The sequence below is a fragment of the Thunnus albacares genome, chromosome 18, assembly GCF_914725855.1.
Source record: "Thunnus albacares chromosome 18, fThuAlb1.1, whole genome shotgun sequence".
NCBI lineage: Eukaryota > Metazoa > Chordata > Actinopteri > Scombriformes > Scombridae > Thunnus > Thunnus albacares.
Genome location: NC_058123.1, coordinates 15,872,316 through 15,895,955, shown reverse-complemented (window position 1 = coordinate 15,895,955; position 23,640 = coordinate 15,872,316). Strand labels below are relative to the sequence as shown.

Sequence of the window (23,640 nt, the reverse complement as noted above, 5' to 3'; positions counted from 1 at the left end):
TCTGGAACTTCTTTCTGCACTGTTAGTTTTATAGATTGCATTTGCCATGCGGGGGAAGTGCTGTTCCAGTTAGTTTATTTTAAAAAATGATCTGTGTTTCCTTATGATAAACATGAATCTCATTACAAGTAGCTAGTTAGACATCTCCTCAACACCAACAACAAGTGGAGAAAATAATGGAGGCACGTAACAGTATATGAATATCAAGTAATTGTGTCTGAAAAGTAATAGGAATCTGGTTTGTGTTGTTTGTTGTTTGTTGTCCAACCATGCGTAGAGCTCATGAGAAAAGTCAACAGACATTTATCATAATTTCTTTATCCAATATTGGTAGAAAAGAGAGATAGCATGTGACACTATTGCTCCTAACTGTATATTCCTAAACTGCTGTGCCATGTAGCTCTACAGTCTTTCTGGTCCAATGATGGAAGGTGATCCTTCCTTCTAAGTTTGTTTGGGATCCCAGTACACCACTGACCTCTTGACTCCCTGAAATTGAAAACTTTCCCTCATCCAGCAATGAATACTTCCATCTTGACTTCCTGGATGCCAGCAGCCTCGGTTTTGATGTATCTGACCTCCCTGCTTTCAGGTCTGTTGCGTCTGTAGACAACCCACAGCTCACCCTGGAGGCTTAATTTGATTATGATTGGATGTCAGGATGAAGCTGCTTTCTACCACCCATTCTGTTATCTCCACTGAATGAACACCTTTCTCACTGAAGGAGGTATTAGCCTTCTACTGATAGTTGTGACTATACATCCCTTCCACTGTAATACATACGTAGGTGAGTCTCACACTCCTATCTCATAGAATTTGCAGGTTTGTGTGTGGGGAGTTTGACAGTAACTGAGCTGTTGACAGGACATCAGATTTGTTTTTAAATATGTAGATGTTTTACATTTTACAGTTTGGTATGAAGATTATTCTTGATTTATTCTTGACTTACTTAACATATGATTTGTAAATGTAGTGTCTATGTTGCAAATTTGATATTATTGTATTTGAAATATGCTGCAAACGTAAGTTGTAGGGGAAGGTGGGCTATATTCACATGTGCTCAACAAATGTCAGTTACATTAATGTCCATGCACAAACAAACATAAGGCTGCCATTTATGAACATCCATCTCACTTGCTTCTGTTTTGGAATTCAGCACTACAGATTTTGATTTTTTCCTTGTTGGTTTTGGAGAATTGATTTTGGTAAACCAATTGAGAGATTCATGTGGAGAGATGCTTATTAGTTAGACTAGATTGTTCTATATACCAATGATATTTATGAAAATGCGAAAAATCAGGGGCAAAACACCCCAAAAAGCCAAAATGCCTCTGGGGCATCTTCCCCTGGCTCAAATTTGTTTATGCAGTTTTTTTTTTGTTGATGTGTAAAACTAATTAAAAGACCCAAATGCGCTGATCTCTGGAATAAAATCTTACAAAGATCATTAAAAACTTCATTAAAAATCATATCGTACTTCCATAAAAGGACAGAAAATCAACTAATCTGATAATGCTACTAGCTTGTTTGCTTATAGCAAAACCTAAATAGTAACTACATTCAGCACTCAGATTTAAAGCCTACCCCTACTCAGAAATGTGTTTTTCTTAATGTTACTTCACTTGGCTGTTTGTATTTGTTTGGTTGTAAGCATGTGCAGAGTTCGACACTGGAAGGCTGTTTTCACATTCATCTGCTGAAGCGGAGGAAAGTTTCTCTGTGCTCACCTTAAATCTGAGTTTAAGGTGAGCACCAAGTGGCAACAGCCATAGCTTGAGATTGAAACCAATGTGGAAGTACACAAATCATTTTTATGCATTGTGCACAGAAACATCATTTAGCCAAGATGGTCACATTCACCCATGAAGTTCAATATTACACTTGCCCATCTTCAAATGGACCTCTTTTATCTTCACATTGCTCTTCCTCGCGTGAAACAAATCCCTCCAGCCTTGAGGCTTCATCATCCTCATCACTATGCCACTTATCCATCTTGTCTTTTCAAACAAACAACACGCTAAGTCGGTGAGAAACACTGTGACTATCTTGCATGCAGGCACTCTTTAGGTGAGAGGTGGTGATATGTGTGTAAACTTAGTCATGTCAATTAGTTAGTTTCAAAAGACAGACACACGAGTCCACCAATCATGCACTGTGAGATCCGGGCAAACTGTCTTCTCAGCCTATTATCTCTGGCTGTGAGTCACATATGATCTTGCAAGAGGCATGGATCGACAGGGGAGAGTCTACAGATTTTGGAAATAATTGAACCATATTTTTGCACTGTATTATCACAAAGGTTTTGATAGAAACATCACATGGACATGCTCCCACGTCAGCGGACCCCAGGGGGTTAGAGGTCAATGCCACTAACGGCCACTAAATGCTGACTCCAGTTGACTGCAATTCAAAAAGCGTCAACTCATCTCTGAAAATACTATGTCAAAATTTTTTTCAATGAGTCATTATGGTCTCAACATCTAAATTTGGGCTCTCTAATAAGTGTGCTGGTGGTCATTTGGAAATTATTGATCCATTAATAAGATTTGAAGACTTATAGTAAGCTTTGATACCTGACGTGCGAGTATTGATTGACAGCTGTGATTGACAGTTCACTCACCTGCTGCTCTCCCCGACTCCGAGACTCCCACTGAGTCAAACTATTGTCGCAATGTTTCAGTAAATTTAATGTTGCTTGATTACGATACCTGCCCTGTTAGCACAGTTTAACTAAAGTAGCTAACATTAGCGCAAGTGCGCGGCTCAGTGTTCCCAGTGACCTAGTGATCGCTTCGGTCTGAGGTTTCCAGAGCATGAAAGGCAACATCCTGCACTCCTTATCTGGAAGGTCCTTGCTCTAAATGGAAAAGATGGCGCCAACCATAAGCTGCAACTCTGGGCTTCAAACTGGCTCCAATGCAAAGCAATGGGTGACGTTATACCTTGCTATGTCCATCTTTATATACAGTCTATGGCGTTTACATATATGAACATGATTTGTGACATCACAACTAGATTGGAGCCAGTCGTTACCCAGTATTACATAAATGTGATGTGGAAACTTGGAGCCTCCAGTGCACATAGACTGAGAATGGACTTTTCAGTGAAGAAGAAAACATCTTGTGTCCAGCAGATATATATTTTAAATTAAAAGTATTTGCATATTAATAAATTCTGGATTTTTCAAAGTTCATTAAAGTAGCCTAATATTTAAATTAGCCTGGCCTTTTGAAGATATTTATTTTACACACTGTAAATTGGAAATCATTAATAAAACAAATGTGTAAAAGTGTGGATACCTAAAGTCATTTAGGGCAACATTACTTCTATTAGCTTATGTTTTTAAAGAATTTGTTATACAAATTCAATATTCTACCAACACATTACCCCTATATACCTTCACTTACTGTATAATTTAAGGCATTAGAGTGGTAATCTACATTTTCGTTGTTGCTGAATGGACTATGATAAAGCAATATCTTAATGACAAGATAGACTAAGAAGATCATTTCCATCAACACGCCTGTATTAGAACAGCAAATTACCACATGTCCATGTGCTATATTCACTGCATCCACAATTTTTCAAGGCTGTGTAAAAATGATTAAAGTCTTACAATCCAAGCCATCACAGATCTATCGTGTTGTTCAGAATCTGAGAGAGAACAAAGTCTGCTATTCGGGTTTTAAAAAGTTTGCTTGTCTGAGCACAGAGCCTGCAGGAGGCTCAGGTGCATCAGAGAGAGACAATCCCTTCACATTCAGAGGGGAATAGACCTGTCATTTCAGTAAACCCTTGAAAAACCAACCAGTGGAACCACATGCAGCTCTCTCAGCACTTATCTGGTGTGAACCAGGGTAGAAAGATATTAACAGAGGGCATCGTCATGCAAGATGCAGGCATTCTCAATGGGTTTGTGTTTTCTGAGGGTTTGCTGTGTTGTTGACTTGGATGCATTGCACTGAACATTCATCACATTTCAGTGATTCATGCCGTTGGCTGCGAACAAAAAAATAAGGGTGTGTGTTGCTTTTTGTTTTGGTTTTAAATAAGAAAATAACTGTGCTGCTTTTTGTCATGAGCAAATTTAAACTCCCCCTGATTCATTTAGAATTCAGTAGATAAGCTTCTCAAAACCACAGCTTGAATTTTATACTCCGCATTTGACTGAAGTCATGTTTGATGATGAGATGTTTATTGAATCCCTTAAATATGCTTAGTACTAAGCATGGCCGCATTACCCTTCTATGGGGCCCCTGAACAAAGATTTGTTTTTGGGCCCCTGTTGATGCTATTGATATACATGGTGGTGAAATGACTCGTTGATCAGTTGATTGACAGAAAATTAATTGGCAGCAATTTTAATAATTGATTAATTGTTGAAGTTGTCTTTTTTAAACACAAAAATGCCATAAAATCACCTTCTCAAATCCAGTTTTCCCATTTTTCCATAACGGTACACTCAACATCTTAGTTGGTCACAAATCTGAATATGTTAATTTGGGCTTCAGGGGATAATGATCATAATTTTTCACTATTTTCTGATATTTTATACATTGAACATCGATCGATTATTGTAGAAAATAATTGTCAGACTCATTGATAATGAAAAAAATTAGTTGATGGAATAATACTAACTTGCCTTCAATTTTGTGTGTGCAATTTGATAAAACAAATGAGAACAAGGTCTTGATTGGGGCCAGTTGGTCCCATTCAAGGTCTCAATTAATTTTTCATTGGCTCACATCACCTCCCATTTAGAGTCCAACCTGTTGTTGTACTTTGACATGAAAAAAAAGTCTAAGTGCTCAGGAGCCGCACCTGTTGCTATAATTCTCACTTTCTGATTTAAATACAAGCCTTTATATTTGCCTAGCAGTATTTTTGAATTTTTTTAGAAAATGAATATAATCACAATAAAAACTGTCAGTAGACTCCGCTGTGACAGAGGCAGCAGTATGGTGGAGGCGTGTGTGTGTGTGTGTTTGCATGTGTCTATCCTATTTGTGTGTGTATGTGTGTGTGTGTGTGTGTGTGTGTGTGTGTGTGTGTGCATGTGCGTGCGCGTGCACGTGCGTGCGTGTGTGTGTGTGTGTGTGTGTGTGTGTGTGTGTGTGTGTGTGTGTGCGTGTGTGTGTGTGCGCGCGCGCGTGTGTGTGTGTGTGTGTGCTCGTGCCGCTTTGTGAGAGCCCAAATGAGACTGGAGCAGACAGCTGGAGAGAGAGGATCACTGCCTCATGCAGCGTGTCTGTATCAGATGAGAAGGGGGTCACCCAGGATTCCCTTGAAGCTGCTCTCTAGGAAAAAAAAAACTATGTTACAAGATCTTGTTTGTACCTCGTTTACTGGATAGGATCATCTCGCCAGTGCTGCTGTTTTATCCTGAACCATCGATTCTTTTTTGTTTTGTTTTGTTTTTGAGAAGATGCCGAACCGGGAGAGAAAAGTGAGGCAGACCATGTCGGGAATAGACTGTTTGAAAGAGCAAGACGCGTTGTAGAGATCAGTGAAATCAATAGCGAAAAGCTCGATTTAGATTGTTGTTGGGGTTTTTTTTTTTTGAAAAAATAATTTAACATTTTTCATTTTATCTGAAATGCAGAAGCTACACGTGTTTAGAAGAATGGCAAAGTTGCCTGTTTATGTCTCTATCTTTAATATGAGCTGAATTGTTATTTAAGGCATTAAAACATTCCAGACAGGATAGAGCTCTGCTGATTATGAAGTAGAAGTTTTCATTTTTATGAATTGGCATTGCCTATTTGCTTGATCTCTGTCATATCTTGCTTACAGTAGGCTGCTACAGGCTATGCATTGAAACCAAAGGCGATTTCCATGCTGCATTCTTGGTTAATGCAGCCCAGCGAGAGGTGATTTTACTCATATTTCAGCATATCGAAAAATATCAGAAGCAGGAGCAGGGTTGCACTTTGCGGAGGGGGCTTCCTGATTCATTTGCTTGATATTTTGTTCAGAAAATATCAAGGACAGTAGCAAAGGGTCTGTCTCAAAACTCCGGAGAGCTAGGCTCTATGAAGATCGCGATACAGTTGTTGGTTTTCCCTCGCAGAAATGCCAGTGCGTGCTGTGACCACCAGGTTCATGTACAAGGGACTTTGCACTATTCCAGATGTCCTCACCTACCGGACCCCTGTTAACCTGCCTGAAGATGAGGTGGAAGGTGAGTCTTGTCGGTATCAAGTCTTTATTGTCATTTTAAGAGTTATTACTGTACATTTGCATGCGACGCCCACCTGGAAAACCAGTTTAGGACCCTGGAGAGCTCCAGGCGGTGTGCGCTTCTCTTCCCTAAATCTGACTGTGCGCTAACCAGCAGGTCTGCCCGCGAAGAGGTTCAGTAGTGAAGCTATTCTGAATCTTGGTTAAGGTTTAAATGCTCCACAAAATTGGAAAATTTGGGAGTCATAGAAGAGCTGTATGCTTTATACTCATCTTTTTTATCTCTTCGCCTGTCTGTTTTTTTGCAAATTGTTGCATCTGACTTTTGGCACAAAGACACGTAATTAACTGTCGTTTTTTGTTCTTTCTACATCAGTTAAAAAAATAACTTCATCTTCTAATGCCTTAAGTAAATAGCTAATAAGACTTGTGGCTTTCAACCATATACAGCACACTGCACGTGCCAAGTTTTCTCTATATGGCACATTGTTATAACTTATGAATTAATATGTTTAAACACATTTCCACGCTTCCTGGCTATATCCAATGCATATGTGAGAATTAATTGCACCTGATGTCACTTGCTGGAAGTCATTTATGCTTGAGCCAAAAGACATGACTGAAAACTGGGGGGGTGAGGCTTAAAACGTGCCCAAAACAGAGGAGCCTGATGGAGAAAAAGGCTTTGATGAATTACAAATGAATAACTATACTTCTAGAAAAAACCATGAATGAGATGGAAGATTGATTCATTTTGAATCTTAAATTACATCCTCTCGTCTCATTCAGGCTTTGTTTGATGTATTGCATTTCATCATTAAGTAATAAAAATGCCCATCAATATCACAATGCTGTACTTTGGTTAGCTAAAAGGTTCAATGGGGCATTTTGATGACTCTCACTATTGTAATTGTAGGGCATGGCTGTTAAGAATGGAGGTTTTGTTTTTGGCAAATGGTCCACACAATGAGAAAGCACAGCTGGCAGTGATTTGGAACAAAGCCAGGCAGACTACAATAAAGAGATAAATCAGATGAGATTTGATATCACAAAGTCTTTTATGCGAAGGGAATTCCATTTCCTCTTCTTCTGTCTGTAGGTTACTCAGGCCCAAAAGTGCCAGCCTGCCCTTGCTTTCAGCCACTCATTTGACATTGAAAATCCACTATCTGCAGTGACGAAATAAATTTAATTAAGAGGTTGGCTATGGAAAAGCAAGAATTAGAACAACAATAAAATGAGTGGCATGTATTGCAGGAGAAGCTGCACAGTCAATGGCGATACAGCTTTTTGGGTAATGGAGAAGTCTTTTCAAACTACAAACCTTTGTAGTTTACTAATAGAGAGCCATTAAATATTCACACCACAGTGAGACAGACCATTCAACCATAAAATGTATTTACCTTGGGAAGATTCACTGAGCACATAATGCACTCCTGCATTTACATGGCCTCACATCTCGGCAGTGCCCAGGGTAAACAATGCTCTGCCTTTGGTCGCTGAGCAGCTCCACCCGCAGATTAAAGTGTGTTAATAAGCACTTTGCTTGTAGTTTTTGATGGAGGTGACAGAATTTCAGATGAACCTCTTCTATTTACACAACCTCAGCCAGTCTTGAATCAAAAACCTCCCACTTACTGTGCTGGCCAACTATCCTTTAGATTACTGCTGCTCCGCCTTAACACACAACGTGGGAGCTGCAGCACTGTCTAAATGAATGTTCTTGGTCTGCTGCAGTCCAGTGTTTCTGAATGAAAATGACTCTCTTTTTCATGGGGATCTAAAAATCCGCTTATAAATATAGTTTCATCAACAAAATCTTTAATTACCGCCGGTCCAAAGTTCCCTGATTGCTCTACTCATGTAATTATTCTCTCTAATCATATTTATGATAATAGCTTTTTCCTTGCAGTGTGTCTATATACATTCTTTGTAATTCAACATGTTTGGAATAGATTACAAACTCATGACTGAACTAATATATTAAACTTTGGGAGATGCCTATACAACTAACACTACTGTAGGGGTGAGTACAGATATGGTGTGTCTTGTTTTTGAGCACTCGGATCCTAAAACACAAAGACAAGAGTATTTTCATGAATTAATTATTGAGTCAGTCACACCTACTGCATATCACAGCCATGAAAACTACGTAAAAACCCCCAAACCAGCAAAAAACATAGTATTTTTTTGTATCATCTGCCCAACGTCTTACATAAACTGACACATCCCCTTCATCATCATATCAACCTTAGAACAAACTTCTTATAGTGACATTGTTGCAGAGACATGCTGACCACCATTTTAAAGCACGCACTGACAAACATAAACACACAAGGACAGAAGGACCTTGCGTCCTGTGCGGAGAGACAGTGCATATCACGCCATGGACAACACATGAACCATACAGATTACAGAGTTTAGTTCAGCTTCAGAGGAAACTGCAGAGAATGATGAATTGTCTTCTGTACCAGTGTCCAAGCAGAAAGTATATAACAATATAATGAGATGCACAAAATATATTTGAAGTGTTAGGTGTTATCTATCTGGGGCTTTAAAGCCTCAGTGGTAGTGGTCCCTTCTCGCCTGAGGAGAAGAAGAATTATGTCTGCACCCATGTCTTAGAGTCTGCAAATCAAACCACAGTGGCTCCTAAAGGCAAGAGAAAGTGTAGTCATGAATTTCGTTTTTCACTCTATTGCCCTTTGTATGGTGACTTAAGGAATTGTTTGTTTGAAAAGATTCAATTGAAGAATCCTTATTTGTTTTGGTTGTCTGAAGCTGATATGTTAAATTGACTTTTTAATGTGGAGATTTTTGTAGAAAATGTATTCCTCTTGAATTTGTGGAACTGTACATTATGATTTGTCATGTGACCACCCTGGTTATTGTCCAGTGTCTTGTAAGACATATGAGCTGAGCATCAGAAAAGGTGCAGGACACTCAAGTAAACTAAATCAATCATAGTTGGTCTGTGATTAACAAATATTCTGTTTGCAACATATCACTTTAATTAACACAGGATGGCTGAGCACAAGCTTTCCGAGCTTTGTAATTGGAAATGTAGCTTCCCGAACATATTAGCTAAATACAAAATTACTTAACAGGACCTTCGATAATGAAGAAACAGTTAATTTCCACATCACATTTTTGTTCTCCCGACACCTATTTCGAGCTCAGGAAACCAACCCTCTTGAGACCATTAGCAACATCATCAGGCGCTTTGATGTTAAAGCGAGCAGCAGCTACCTCCGTTCAATGTTGAAGCCAGTGCAGAAGCGCCTCAAGCTGCAGTTTCTAAAATGGCCACTTGATTATTCAAGTGACTGTGACGACTTCCACCTTCTCTATTGACAAACAAAGATGTAAGGTCTTTAATAGACAATTTAATTTCCTATGCTGTGTGTCATGGTGGCTTTTTGAAAATGATTGCTTCATTTTATAATTACAAGTAGAGGGTAAATTAATTGTAAGGTGGGAAATAATAGGAAGATCATCATTTAAAAAGAGAATAATGACACAGATTAATGTGTTGGTACATTTTCTCTCTTTTCTAATGAGTACTTTGTGCGATAAGCATAATACAAATGTAAACATAATGAATCATTTCATAAATTGCTTTTTAAATGCATCATTTGAATTGAATAATTATAGTTAATTAGTTCAAAAAGGTTATAATTATTACAATGGCACACTCAAGACTCCATAGAGGTTACCTGTGAATCTTTGTAAACCTTTCATCTTGAGTCCTTTGCGATCCTTAACCTGATATGTCATTACTTAGATAACAATCATATCTGCAATATTAACAGTATTGACCATATGATATATTGAATATTTAGAGAAAACTATGAATCTTAGCCAATTAAAATTGAGATCTGGGATGAGCCAATGGATGTCATGGCTCAAATATTAAATGTAGTGTATCAGTGGATACTTTACAGGCCATTCAATTCACAAATTAAAAATCCAGTTGATGATGTAAAAACCTCCAGGTATAACAAACAGTTTATTAGTAACAGTGGTTTAGTGGAGGCTGATTAAGTCCTCAAAGCTCTTAATGGATCTGCAGTTTCCGGGGAATGTTTTTCGAGCAGATGGTTGCCTGGGTGGGCAGGGTCAGTGGCAAGACTTCCTGCCCTTTTCTTCGCCCTTGTGTCGTGCAGTTGTCATAAACCCTGATATGTATTCAAAAGCACCACCGCTGTAAAAGCAATTTTTCCTACTTCATCTAAAACAGTGCATAGGCCTATATATTTGAGCTTTATAAATCTCTCTTTGAAAACTGGATTAGCTTAATTATACAATTATTTAAATTATTGGGTTGTTTAGGTCTCTTTGTTATCTCTCCTTCCCATTAATTCATCAACACAGTGTGCTAATTAAGCTATTCAGACTGTTTATGTGAAAAACTGTATTCCTCATGTTCCTCAACTTATCCATCAAATATTTATGTGTGTATGCTGTTACACTAGCAAAACACAGTTTAGTTCATGTCTATGTGGACGTTATGCTGTGCCAAGTGTTTCCCCATTTAATGAGCACAATATTAAAACTAAAGTCCAGAGCCAAGTTCAGCCCATTATGCATGAACAACTGGGAAAAATAAAGACATTCATGATACTATGACTGACATACAGTACATTAAAATGTATTAGCGTTTAGATTTAAACAAAGTCATGTCTGATAACGCAGTAATGCACATATACATATGTGAAAGGTAAAAGACTAATCTATAAATCACTAATAACAAGTGTCTTGGCCCTTTTAATGTAATCAGAACAAATATTCAATTACATTTCATTGATTAGACTCATTTAAAATGATCAGATATCTCAATTTTCACACACAAACCCATTTTATTGTATCTAATGTCAAATTTTTTTTTAAAAGGGGGGGGATCCCTCCTTTTTGTATTAATGCCATTACAAATGTTAAAGTATAGGCCATAACTTACAGTAAATTGACAGCCACTTCAACTGCACATGTGTTGAAAGAGATAAGATATCTCGTTTTATGGCTGAACAATCAGGACTTCTTGGCAGTTACACTCTTGGAGATCTCTTGGAGCTGAGCTTGTATCACTCCTCGGTGCCTTTCTGACAGAGGTTGTGAACAGTATTTATAGATCACAGGCAGCAGGAGAATCCCCCCAGACATCAGGCATTGTAGTGGAGTGTAGACCGTCTGCCAGTTCCACTTTGTATGCAAAGCTGTCTTCTTTTGTGCTTACAAATGGAGTGGGTTTTGCAGCAACATTGTAAACAGATGTATATGTATGCATGTGTGTGTTACTTTAGCACAGCTGTGGATCTATAACTGTAAATATATCACACACATACGGTGTGATACAGTATTTGTCAGCTCTTTGTGGTCACTTCCGTACAGTCGACTTCATATTTGTGTTCATTCTGACTTTTGACATTTTCACTGCAAACCAAAAACAACAACTTGACAGTCATTACATTATTGCTCTGTCATCTTTGCAGTAATTTAAGTGAATAATGTGGCTTTCTCCGTGGGAAAAGACAGATGTCTGGTCATTACTGTTGTAGCCATCCAGACAGATTCAGGGTTCCAAACCACATCATTTAACACTACTACAAGATGTTAATTACGAGACTGTGTCCTTACTCTCCCCTTGTCTGTGTGTAGACAACAGCCACTTTTCACTTACATCATTGAGTGGGGAAACGCTGAGACACCAAGGAAAACTTTACAGGTAATGGGACGAAAATATAAAATCTATGCTGCTCTTATCTGTCGATATAACTGAAAGATGAGAAGAGCTGCAGGTCACGTTACCCACAAAGATTAAACTCAAATAAATTGAATGTTTCACATAGCAAAGTCAGATGGGTCTAGCTCGACCTTATCTCATACAGCCACGCCTCCGTTGCATTGAAGGAGGTCTGAAATATTCTCAACAGAAAACATTTGCCAACAAGACTTTGCACTGCCAAAAGCAATGTATTATTTGTCTGTCTTTTAATTTGACTTTTATTTAATCAAGAAACCCATCAGTTAGACTCAAAATCACTTTTACAAAAGAGGCCAGGAAAAGCTGTTTCACTGAGGGATATAACAGTATACAAAATATACAAAAGAAAGCATAAAAGAGGATGAAATAGACACATCATAGACAATAAATCATTATAACAAACTGTCATATCAATATCAATAGAAGTCATACCAACACAGTATGAGCAGTGAGTCCAGGTATCGATGTTTTATTTAGTTGTGCAAAACAGCAGCATCTTCTCATGAAAGTCAGGATCAAAGTCTTCCACTACAAGATTTAAATTTTCCCAAAAAGATCAGTTCACATAATTTCAACTCAAAACCTGCATAGTGCACTGCAGGAAGTGGGAGTATTTCAAGTACTTTTTGACAGCAGGGGTTGTTTTAGCTGCAGGGCTTGTGTGGCACATCTCTGGTGATAGTGTGTGTACTGTTTGTTTGTGTAAATGTAATAATGTGAAGATACTATAAATCTGTAGCAGCAGAGATACGTAGAGGTTTCTGACTGATTCAGCTCACACGTTAGGGACAGACAACAACATCGACACTGTATGAATTGTGCATATCCGGTGTGTCCTTTGACACCTCCTATCCCTGCATAAACAGAGATTTTTTTGGTTATTTTGCAAAAGCCTGGCACTAGTGTGTATGAATGAGGCATACAGCACAGTATTTGAACTGTTCTTTGTTAGTGTGTAGGACAGTGGAGAAACAAGAAAGTAAGCTAGAACTGAAGCTGCAATGTTACCTAATTATAAAGCAAGAAAGTTACTACAACTCCCTATTAGACTATCATTGATTTCAGATTTTTGCAGTATATGTGTGACTTTGGCATTTGTATCAGCCAGAAATATCTGATTGTTTTTTGCCCTGAGGATGATAATGTTTAGTGGTATTTCCACAGCTTTTGGTATTATCATTTATTTATAAATTTGCATTATTTTGGCAGCATTTGTATTATGTGTAGTCCTATTTTTTCTGCTGAGAAAGCCTTAATGGAGCTCTCTCAGGTATATGGCATTTTTTATTTTTTTGTGGCCTCTGGTTAATGTGATTCATATGTTTTTTCCCCCTTTCATTATCACTAAGGAGGATCCCCGCCTGGGATGAGCTGTTATCTAATGAAAATAGTCTGATTCATCTCCCATCTTTATCCTTAGACCAATTTTTGGTAACTACCTCAATAAGCTGCCTTCAAAAGATAATTTAAGTGTAATGTCTTTACCTAATTTAAGTAAATTAGGTAATTTACCTAATTTAAGGTTGTTCAGAAGACAAGTAACCGATGCCTTTATTTACATCGCTTTCATCAAAGCAACTACCTGCATCTTGTTTGTTTGATCCTGACTAGCTGAGTGGAATCAGTGAGAAGACCTGAGTCTCCCTTTTTTTGTTACCCCTGTGAATTGGTATTCAGTTTCCGAGCTATCTGCTAGAGGAAGGACTCAAGAAAATATAATAACGTGATGACTATATTGAGACGAAACCTGTTGTGAAAAGTGTTGCAAGTTAAGCTCATCCACTTACAGTGACTTTGGAGACTGAAGACAGCCTGTTGTTATTCTCTTCAGTTCCTGTGGAGCGAAGAGAACTCGTCATCTACCCCCTGCTGTATTAACTCTATTACCGTATCCCGCGCAATGTCATGATCGTTACTGAAGGTGAAGTGGCGGGTTTTGCAGTGAACCGGACAATCACAGTGGGGCTTTCTCAGTGGTGGTAGATGGTACGTGCTTTTCCTCAAGGATAACGTTGTTTGCTTCAATGTTCAAAAGACAAAACCTGTGGCCTGTGACAACATTTTCCAAAATCTTCTCCAATGTGTAGAAAGGCTGTGGCAAAACAGTGGGTTCTATCTAATGATAGCTACCTCAAAGGTTGCTTACATGTTCATTTCTGAGGTTTGGGAGAAAGTAAAGGGGTAGTTTGGCTGTGGACAGAAATGTCTGACTGGATGGAACAATCCCAGCAAATACACAGAGACTTCCAGTGTAGATTAGGCAGCAAACTAGGAGAGCTCTTTTGAAATCCTACCTAAAACTTTCAGAAAAACCGGAGATACTTATTTATTGCAACTTCGTTGAAATGTGATGGGAAAGTCAATGAATAAGCAAAGTTACAACCAGGACAAAAATAACAATAGAAATAGTCATGATTAGGACTAGCAACAAGCTAATGCTAGCTACTTCAATGCTACACATGCCTTGGTGCAAATCCCAGCAAATAGACAGAACCAGGCCAGCTAAATCAAGCAAAAATGTGATATTAATGTGACTTGTTGGTGATGGCTGAATCAAATGAAATTCGTGGTGCAGTCTTGAAACAAGCCCCCTCAGCCAGAAAACTCATGAAAAGGACATTGAACAATACTTCTCACATTAATGTAGCAAGACAAGTACTCATTTTACATCGTCATAAATATGATATTAGGTAAATCGTTGAAACAATATTCTAATACACATCATTAAATACACATAATGGTACGTTTAGGACATGGGTGATGCTCAGCAGTGTCATCTTTCTCCAAAAGCCATGTTGGTCTCACATTCTTCTTTTGACTGAAAGCCATTATTTGGGATTCCAGTGATTATTTAGGTGAGAAAGATTCCCTCAATTCCCTTTCTGATCCTGCCAGAGCCACTGATATTCTGCCAATGTGCAGCAGTGAGCTCCTTGGCATCAGCCTTCATCGTGGACTATTTTCATGGATGTTTTTAGCAGCAACAACCAGCATGAATCACTCTCAGCCGGTCAAAAAGGTCAGTAGGATCTGTTGGTCCTCATGTTCTGTTTTAGCTCACTTTTTAAGGTCAGCAGACTTTCAAGTCCTCTGTTCAGAAGTCAGGGTTGGCATATTTCAGTTTTTGATGTTTGAGACAAATGACTTTAAGCTTATCACAAATTAAAGCCCCTAAAAGTGCATCTTTGAAGTTTCAAAAGCTTAGTCCTCACAGGGGAGGTTTTGGATCAGGCCAAGACGAAAACTGTGAGCTAAGAAGAAGGAGATTTTACTAAGGTGACAAATGAAAGTCAAAGGCGTTAATCTAACTGTAGGTCAAATAACATAAAGCAAACACCTCTGTGTTAAAGAATAAATAAACATCAACAATCCTGTTTGCCTTCCGGGAAACAATCAGCATCATGATACTGTTGGCAGCTGTTGGTCTAACCTGCCATGAAATTGTCAGTTAATATTTCATTTTGCTCTTGCATGGCAAAATTTGATGAATTAGTCATATCTTTCGTTTCACTATAGCCAAAATCTGGTTTAATGTAATATAACTCTATGCAATTAGCTTCCCCTAATTTTACCTCAAATGACCCAATCCTCCAACATTTGTAAAACATGATACACTGGAGATCATCCTCTTGAATAGAAAATGTGTCCAAACTAGAAAACACATCATCAAATACAAAGAAATTCTTGTGCCATATAGTAAAAGTCAATAAAAACAGAGATGCTTCCCCTGAGCCCCTTTCAAGATGATGCAGCTCCTCTTGCCAGGATGTAAACTGTGCTTACTATCAGAAATAAAAAAGATATTATTCACTGATTTAGACTTATAGGAAGCTACAAAGCTAGCTCCAATGCACATTTGTTTGGGCAATCCATAACACAGCATCATTTGTTCAACAAACAATGCTGCCAACATCAGATTTGTGTCTGACAGGACCTCAGTGGTTCAAATATTTAAATATTGTCAACACTGGAATGAATCAAGTTTACTTTGTCATGGGAATTTGCTCAATGCAGATTAATGATCTAGTGTAGAAAAGTTTATAACTACAGAGTAATAGAATCAGCAATTTATTTACTTGTGTTGACATCTACGCAGTCACATCATGGGTCTTGATCTCATCATGAGTCAGTAATTTAAATAATAATATGCTGTGTATTGCACATTGTGTATACTGTTGAAAGGGATGCTGGACACTTTGTTATTGGTGATTTAAATACATTTCATCCAAAAATCTGAGTTTTCGTTGACTTACTCGAAAAACTAGATTTTTGTTATTTTTAAAGCTTCATATGATCCCCCTAAACAAATAAAAAACAGAACTATCTTACTTGTCACATTCGGTATCATAACACACATGCCAACAAATTCATTTCAAACTTGCTCAGTCTGGCACAGCATATTTTCCATTTTACACTTAACTGTATTCAAACCCACGAACATGTTGTTGTTGTTTTTTTGAAAACCCTTGACTTGACTCTGAACACTGATGACATATTGTGTTTGACTCAGTGTTACAGTCAATGCCATTACCTCACAGTGGACAATCTTGCATCTTTGATGACCAATCTGTCATAATGTTTTAGTCACAGACATTATTTTAGACACAGTATTGTCACTGACATGAGCAATAACTTGTGTCACACCAAAATTAATGATTTGTTAGATGAGTTGGTATTTGAGTAAATGCTCTGAAATTGTTCCCCGCCAATGTCCAATAATAACAATAATAATTCCTTTGTGAAGTTTATAGTGCTATGTTTTGTTGAAAATATATCAGAGTGGTGTTGATTCAATGTTATTGTATTTTCAAGGCTGTACTTTAAAGTGTTGTACTGTATTGCACCAGATGGTAAAATGCTGCGTCTGCCTTCTGCCTTCCGGTATAAATTAACTTAAAAATATGGGTTCATAGGAAATAAAAATGTCTACATTGCCTTAACATTACAAAATGTTGGTCAAATCTATATTTCATTTCTTAATTATGTAAATAATTGGAACCATTATGATGGGAAAAAGTAATAGAGAGAGAGAGAGAGAGAGAGAGAGAGAGAGAGAGCGAGAATGGTGCAATGTGTTAGTATATGGACTGATAAAACAGTGTCTATAAAAAGATGATAGATTACATGAGATTATAATGCACATAGTTATGTCCCTTGTGGTTTCATCTGTACATATTTTAAATATTCACCCCTCATGGTGTGAAACAATCAGTAGTCCAGCCACTGCTCAGCTGGCTCAGTGAATTCATTATTTATCACTGGCACCAGAGGTCATGACATTGAATCTAGGGTGGTGCTGAAGGAAAGATAACAAAACTCAAGCACCGCTGCTGGCTGTAATTTAGACAAATATGTTGTGTATGATATTGTCACAATCTGCTCTTCAGTCCTTCTCTGCAGTGACAGTCTCTCATCCCCAGCCCTCAGCGTTGTTCTCTGTCTCTGTTTCCAGTTCCTGCTCACTTCTCTTAGGCCATGTACTTTCCTCCTACTCACCAGACCTGCCATCCTCAAGCTGTCCACCAGACTTTCCCTCCTTTTCCATATCTACACACCTGTTCCCACTTCTCATCAGTCCTGCAGCTATCTGGCCCACTCCTCACCTTTCCTCATCAGACACACTACTTATATCGGTCCATTTCCTTTGTTATCTGCTAGTTTGTCACAGTTGCTCCCACTGATGCTCACGTTCTAGCTAACCTGATCCTGACTCTGCCTGTATCTGATCCTGCTCATGTCTGTTCCTATTCTTTTTGTTACCCTGTTCCTATACCTGTTCCTGCGGTTTTGACATTTGGACTGATTTTGACCTGCCTGCCTGCCTTGCCCCGTTTGGACTTGTTTGCCTGATTCAGACTGATTCTTGTTTTGACCTGTAAGCCTGCTTTTCTGTTGTTTGAGCATTAAAGCCCCTTAATTCAACCTGTCTGTCTGTCAAGTCTGCATTTGTTTTCTCCACCTGTCTGCCCCATTCTTATTCATGACAGATATGTCAAGATATGGTACAGACAGTGTCACTTGTTCAGAAGGACCTCAATGAATGCGCCAAAGACTGACCTCTTGCAACAGCTTTTTCTATTTCCCCACAGGGCTATGGACTGCCGGTGTGGGCTATCACTTGTAAACTGCGGTCTCTCACTCGTTCATGTGTCATTCATGTACGCAAGATGGATGGTCAGTGCTTGTATAGTTGCGTGCTTGCATGCAAATTACAAGTGGTGCTTTTCCCATTCACATGCTTGCATGCAAATTAGTTTTCTTTGCAGAGGCAGCGCCTGGTGTAATTATATGCTTTCAATGTGTAAGTTTATCCAAGCTCTTGGTTTAGCAGCAGTTTTCAAGTAAAACACGTTCATATTCTTGTTCTCGACACTTTTTTCTGCTTCCTGTGTAGCAGGCTAGTATTGTTCATGTATTGATTGGTGTCATTTCTACATAGGTAAAATTTCATATCCTACATGTTAATTTTTTTTTATTGCCTGCCTTGTTTTATCTAATAACGACTACTGTGCAAGCATTGAAGATCCTTGTGTATTTGAGGATCTACATCAAAAAGAACCACCGATGTTCTGTGCCTTTGATGTGCAACTGCTCTTTTTACCACTTCAAACAGAATACTGTGATGCAGGGTGAGGATAGGAGCCAAATGGCAATGTTTATGGATTATTTACCAAAAGTTGTAGTTAATTATAAACACATGAACCTGCTCGCTGCCTTCTGTCACAACCAATTGTGTTATGGCCATGGTAACAGGTATTGGCTCTGAGGGTGTTCATTAGTATATATCCATAGCAAACAGAGAATTTGCATTGTGAGATTTTAAGATTGAACACAGTAAATATCTATAACAAGCTAAGTAACCTCATATACTGTATGTACACTACTTTTTGATAGTTTATAAACTGCCCTACATTTTTGTAGAATAAAACCTGAAACTGAATAGATCTTTATTTATACCGGGAGCCACATTGTCACTTGTGTTATAATGAAATCACCATCGTGAGACAGGAACATTTTCTTTTCTATTTTCATGCATCTCAGAAAATGCCATTTTGAGCTGCACTTTGCACTGTGCACCAACAAAAACTTTTTAAAAATAGTTTCTATCCCTGGTGCTGAAACATCTAACTGTTTCTCTCCCCATGATGCTAAAGAATTCAACTACAGCATCTGAAATCACTCCTTATTTACTATATAGTGCACTATATTTATTGCACACAATTATTGTTTTTGAGTGTCCAAATTCTGAGTGTCAAATTTCTGGACTATGTAGTGGCCTCAAAGATTCCTAAAACTGAAAGAAAAAAGTAGTGTCTATGCTATGTATACCACAATGCAATGTGTTGCATTTAAATTACAGTTGTTAAACACGATACCTGCCAGCAATGATGTAAAATGATGATTTACAAGTAGTAAATAAAATAGTCTCTATCCATGGTGCTGAATTGTTCAATTACAGTCTCTCAGTCTCTATCTATGGTGCTGAAAATGTCAACTACAGTCTCTCTGGGCTCATCCCAGTATTCCACAAGAGTGTCCTGTTGCACGAGAACTTCCTGTTAAAATGATCGTAAGCCTGCACCAATGCAGACTCACTAATTATGGGCTTCACAGTCCAGTTACACTCTGTGCTAATTTGATTGGGACAGCCCTTAATATGGCGAACCTCCACGTGAGTGCACAATTGGAGGGGGAGTGGATAGGGCAAGGGGATAGGGGCTGGTTTGGGATTGGGCCATACGGGCTCTTTGTCTCTATCCATGGTGCTGAAATTGCCAACCACAGTCTCTATCCATGGTGCAGAAACATTCAACTAAATTTTCTCTGTCTCTATCCATAGTGCTGAAATATTCAATCACAATCTCCCTGTCTGTTTCTGTAGTGCTGAAATATTCAACCACAGCCTCTTTGTTCAACAGAAACACACATTTTTAAGCTGTTTTACACTACAAATACTTCAACTCTTAAATTTAACAATGTGCGCACACATATTTCAACTCAATATACTCAACTGAGCCTGCCAGCCATTGCTCACACTGTGAAAGCGTAAGTGATAAATCTACATAAACATGCCTGTTGTTCTTAATGCAATTATTGCCATCTTCCAACAGAGATTCGTGAGGCTTTCAAAGTATTTGACCGTGATGGGAACGGCTTCATCTCAAAGCAGGAGTTGGGGGTGGCCATGCGCTCTCTGGGCTACATGCCCAATGAGGTGGAGCTGGAGGTTATCATCCAAAGACTTGATATGGATGGTAAGTGTCTCTCTTTCTCTCTGGTTCAGCAAATTCATAAGTGCACAGGCTGCCACATATAATCCAAAGCACAAGCTACACAGTGACATGATGTTTGTGTCACTGTTTGTTTTATCAGGTGATGGTCAGGTTGGCTTTGAAGAATTTGTCACGTTGCTTGGACCAAAACTCTCAGCTGCTGGAATGCCTGATAAGTTCAACGGAGCAGACTTTGATTCTGTGTTTTGGAAGGTATATGTTGTCCGCATCATTTTCAGCATAATCATCATCATTTAAGCAACATAGATTCTAGCATAACAAATGTATAATACATTGCTTCTCTGACCTTTCTCAAAAAAAAATGAAGTTCTCAATCTTTAAATGGCCTTGGCAGATTACAACAGCGTTCTGATAAATGTGACACTTCTGATTTCAATGAAAATGTGTTCTGTTTTGAAGTAATAGCCCACTGAAATACTCTCACTGTTCATAGCCAGGAGCTATACCCCCCTGTACTACCACTATTTATTGCTGAGCTGCAGCTTATGTGCGTCCCTGAGGGGCGTTGAGGCGGCAGTTTTTCCTCTGCTAATGAAACTTTTCTTGGTATTTTGTGTCTTCCCAGTGTGACATGCAGAAATTGACTGTCGATGAGCTTAAGAGACTACTTTACGATACTTTCCGTGACCACCTCACTATGAAAGACATTGAGAACATCATCATGACTGAGGAGAACCACCTGAACAGTCCAGAGTCCCATGTGGACATTGAAAGTAAGATTTTATTTCACACACTGTTCAGACATTTTTAAAGGTCTTTTAAGACACTCAGATATGCTAATATGTTTTGTAAATCTTTCCACAGCGAGCCCAACTCAACAGGAAAAACATACATGTGTGCGTAAAAGCCTGATTTGTGCCTTCGCCATTGCATTCATCATCAGCGTTATGCTCATTGCAGCAAATCAAATGCTCCGCAGAGGAATGAAGTAAATAAATGTTTCCAGCTGGTTGCAAAGGGATTTAAGGATGGACACTGAAAAAGCAAACGTTAAGCAAAACATTTTTGCCGTTTTTGACTTTGTTCAATGTTCTCAACATTTTGGCCCCAAAGACAGTTGACTCGCAAGGACGCTATCACAGCTTCTCTCTATAATGTACCTAAATGATGTCATGCAATGGTTCTGTATGACCAGTAATCACAGCATACCGTGGCAAAAAAGTAAGACTAAAAGAAAGATATTTCAAGGGCTGATTAGTATCCTAAAACAGTAGTGTCACACTGATTCAAATTTTTGATGTTTTTTATGAAATTAGATAGGACAGCAGACTGTGGAAGACTTAACGATTCCAGTGTACAGTATGTGCTATAGTACTAGTTGTGCTGTTTCTATCAAAACAATTAATATTGTTGATGAGCACCCCGCCATTTGGAATACACCCAATACTGATAGTAATAAAGTAATGAAAAATGTTACTGGACTGCATATTAAGTAGTTTTAAATCATCTACCAAAAAACATATGGACAAGGACATAAGGACTGGGTGCTGCAAAATGTGTCTCTTTAAACTCTGTATATTTATTGTAGTGCCAAGATTTCCAGTCCAGAAGTCCAAAAGGAGTAGCCCCACTAATTCAATACACAAGATTGGACTACTAATAAATATTTTATGAATTATTGAGTTACAAAAACTCCTTCGGGCTCTACAAATCTGTTGAATGGAATATTTGAAGTATTTTGACAACTTTGTAGCCTTACAAGCAACATGGCTCAATAGGGATGGTAATGTTGGTCTGTTGGTCCACCACTTTGATCCAGACTGAAATATTTCAACATTCACAAGACTGATTGACACAGAATTTTGTGCAACATTCATGGTTCCCAGAGGATGAATCCCAGTGACTTCAGTGATCCCCTGACTTTTCATCTAGTGCCATGTTTTTTAATTAATTTATCCAACACTAAAATACTTAAATACCTGCAAAAATTACATTCTCGTGAGCCTCAGCTGTGTTTAGTGCTACTTAGCTAATGTTAGCATACTAGCATGCTAAACTAAGATGGAGAACATGGTAAACATTATAGCTGCTAAACATCAGCATGTTAACATTGTAACTGTGAGCATGTTGCTATGCTAACATCAAGCACTGCTGTGCTTACATGCAGCTGTCAACATGGCTGTAGACTCCTAGTCTTGTTAAAATATTGTGAAGCTATATACAGCTTTAGGGTGGTACACGCAAGATGTCATGAAATTGTGCAATTCTGATAGTTGCACTGATTTGCTACTTTTATTAGATGCTAAAAATATATATATGTATATTCTATAAAGTATTATGTTATTATCCAAGTCCCAGCCTTAGCTTTTGTGTAATGTCATAAATGACCAAAATTAATTAAAGGCAAATTTGGAAAATCCATTGTCCCAGTTTTTCCACCATGACAATGGAAATTACAGAGAACCCAATAATTGGAACAAACTGGTGAACAAGCACATGTACACTGGACAGCACTGCTGGAAAGAAAAATGGCAAAGAGAGTGGTTGGATGAGAAGCAGACACAGGCTATGACCCTTAACCACATCTTGTGTACTCAAGTCAGCTGATCTGCAGAATAATCCCAGGGGTCATTTCTAAAGATGCCATGATTTTCTACAAATTAACTGGTTTGTTTTAAAGGTCAGAGTGAGGCTCCTTAGCCGAGCAGCTTGAGATTTCTTTGCAAATCAAACAGATGTCTTCCCAGCTACAATGTGAACAACTGTACATTCAACATTGAACTCCAAATAAATGGCATGACACAGAAGGAAATCACAAAATCTCTCAATACCAGAAAAGATTGTGCACATGGGTATTTATGCAAAACACCCAGACTCCAAGACAAATATGTATCTCTTGACCATCACACAACTGGTAAAACATGTGTTTCATACTCTACCTGCGATACAATCACAATATTGCGGCATATTTCAAATCTGTACATCCATAACAGGCACCAGAATGGGTCATAATGAGTCACAGTGAAGGACAACTGAATGGTTGTATGACCTGAACTACCAGCTGTGAATAAATTCAACAAGTTTAGAGTTTCGAGAAAACTAGGTATTGATTGTGATAGTTATAGCAAATGAGTATGAAGGATATTCAGTTCATCTGGCACACTTGCATGTACATTCAATAAGAAATAAATGTTTGTTCTATTTGTGAGATCAAAATTTGAACTATGATGTATGTATTGAAATAAATATGCAATTTGTAAAGTGATTATTGCAAAAAAAAATCTCAGTATTTGACATTTTCCTGTAAATGTCAAAGTTTTGTGGATGTGCAGACAATATCAAAACACTAAATACTTTGCAGTATGCTGTGAACAATAATTTAACATATCATGAAAAATGTTGTTTTTTGGCTTTTACATGGACCACCAAAACAACATATTGTTTAAAGTATAACATGGTTATATT

General features: G+C 38.2%; 1 protein-coding gene across 1 annotated transcript; it reads left to right on the top strand.

The window, feature by feature from the left end:
• The first annotated feature begins 5,806 nt into the window (after positions 1-5,806).
• cabp7b (calcium binding protein 7b) lies at positions 5,807-23,011 on the top strand. Its single transcript, XM_044334223.1, has 5 exons — positions 5,807-6,181; positions 20,053-20,196; positions 20,315-20,427; positions 20,801-20,948; positions 21,040-23,011. Exons 1-5 carry the CDS (start codon positions 6,073-6,075, stop codon positions 21,165-21,167), a joined length of 642 nt encoding a protein of 213 aa, XP_044190158.1. The 5' UTR covers positions 5,807-6,072; the 3' UTR covers positions 21,168-23,011.
• The last annotated feature ends 629 nt before the right edge of the window (positions 23,012-23,640 follow it).

Bases quoted from the DNA above. Each gene is read 5' to 3' on its own strand.
- cabp7b (XM_044334223.1), top strand. From the start codon at position 6,073: ATGCCAGTGCGTGCTGTGACCACCAGGTTCATGTACAAGGGACTTTGC. The intron at 6,182-20,052 runs GTGAGTCTTGTC...ATCTTCCAACAG, and splicing joins GCCTGAAGATGAGGTGGAAG to AGATTCGTGAGGCTTTCAAA. The intron at 20,949-21,039 runs GTAAGATTTTAT...ATCTTTCCACAG, and splicing joins GTCCCATGTGGACATTGAAA to CGAGCCCAACTCAACAGGAA.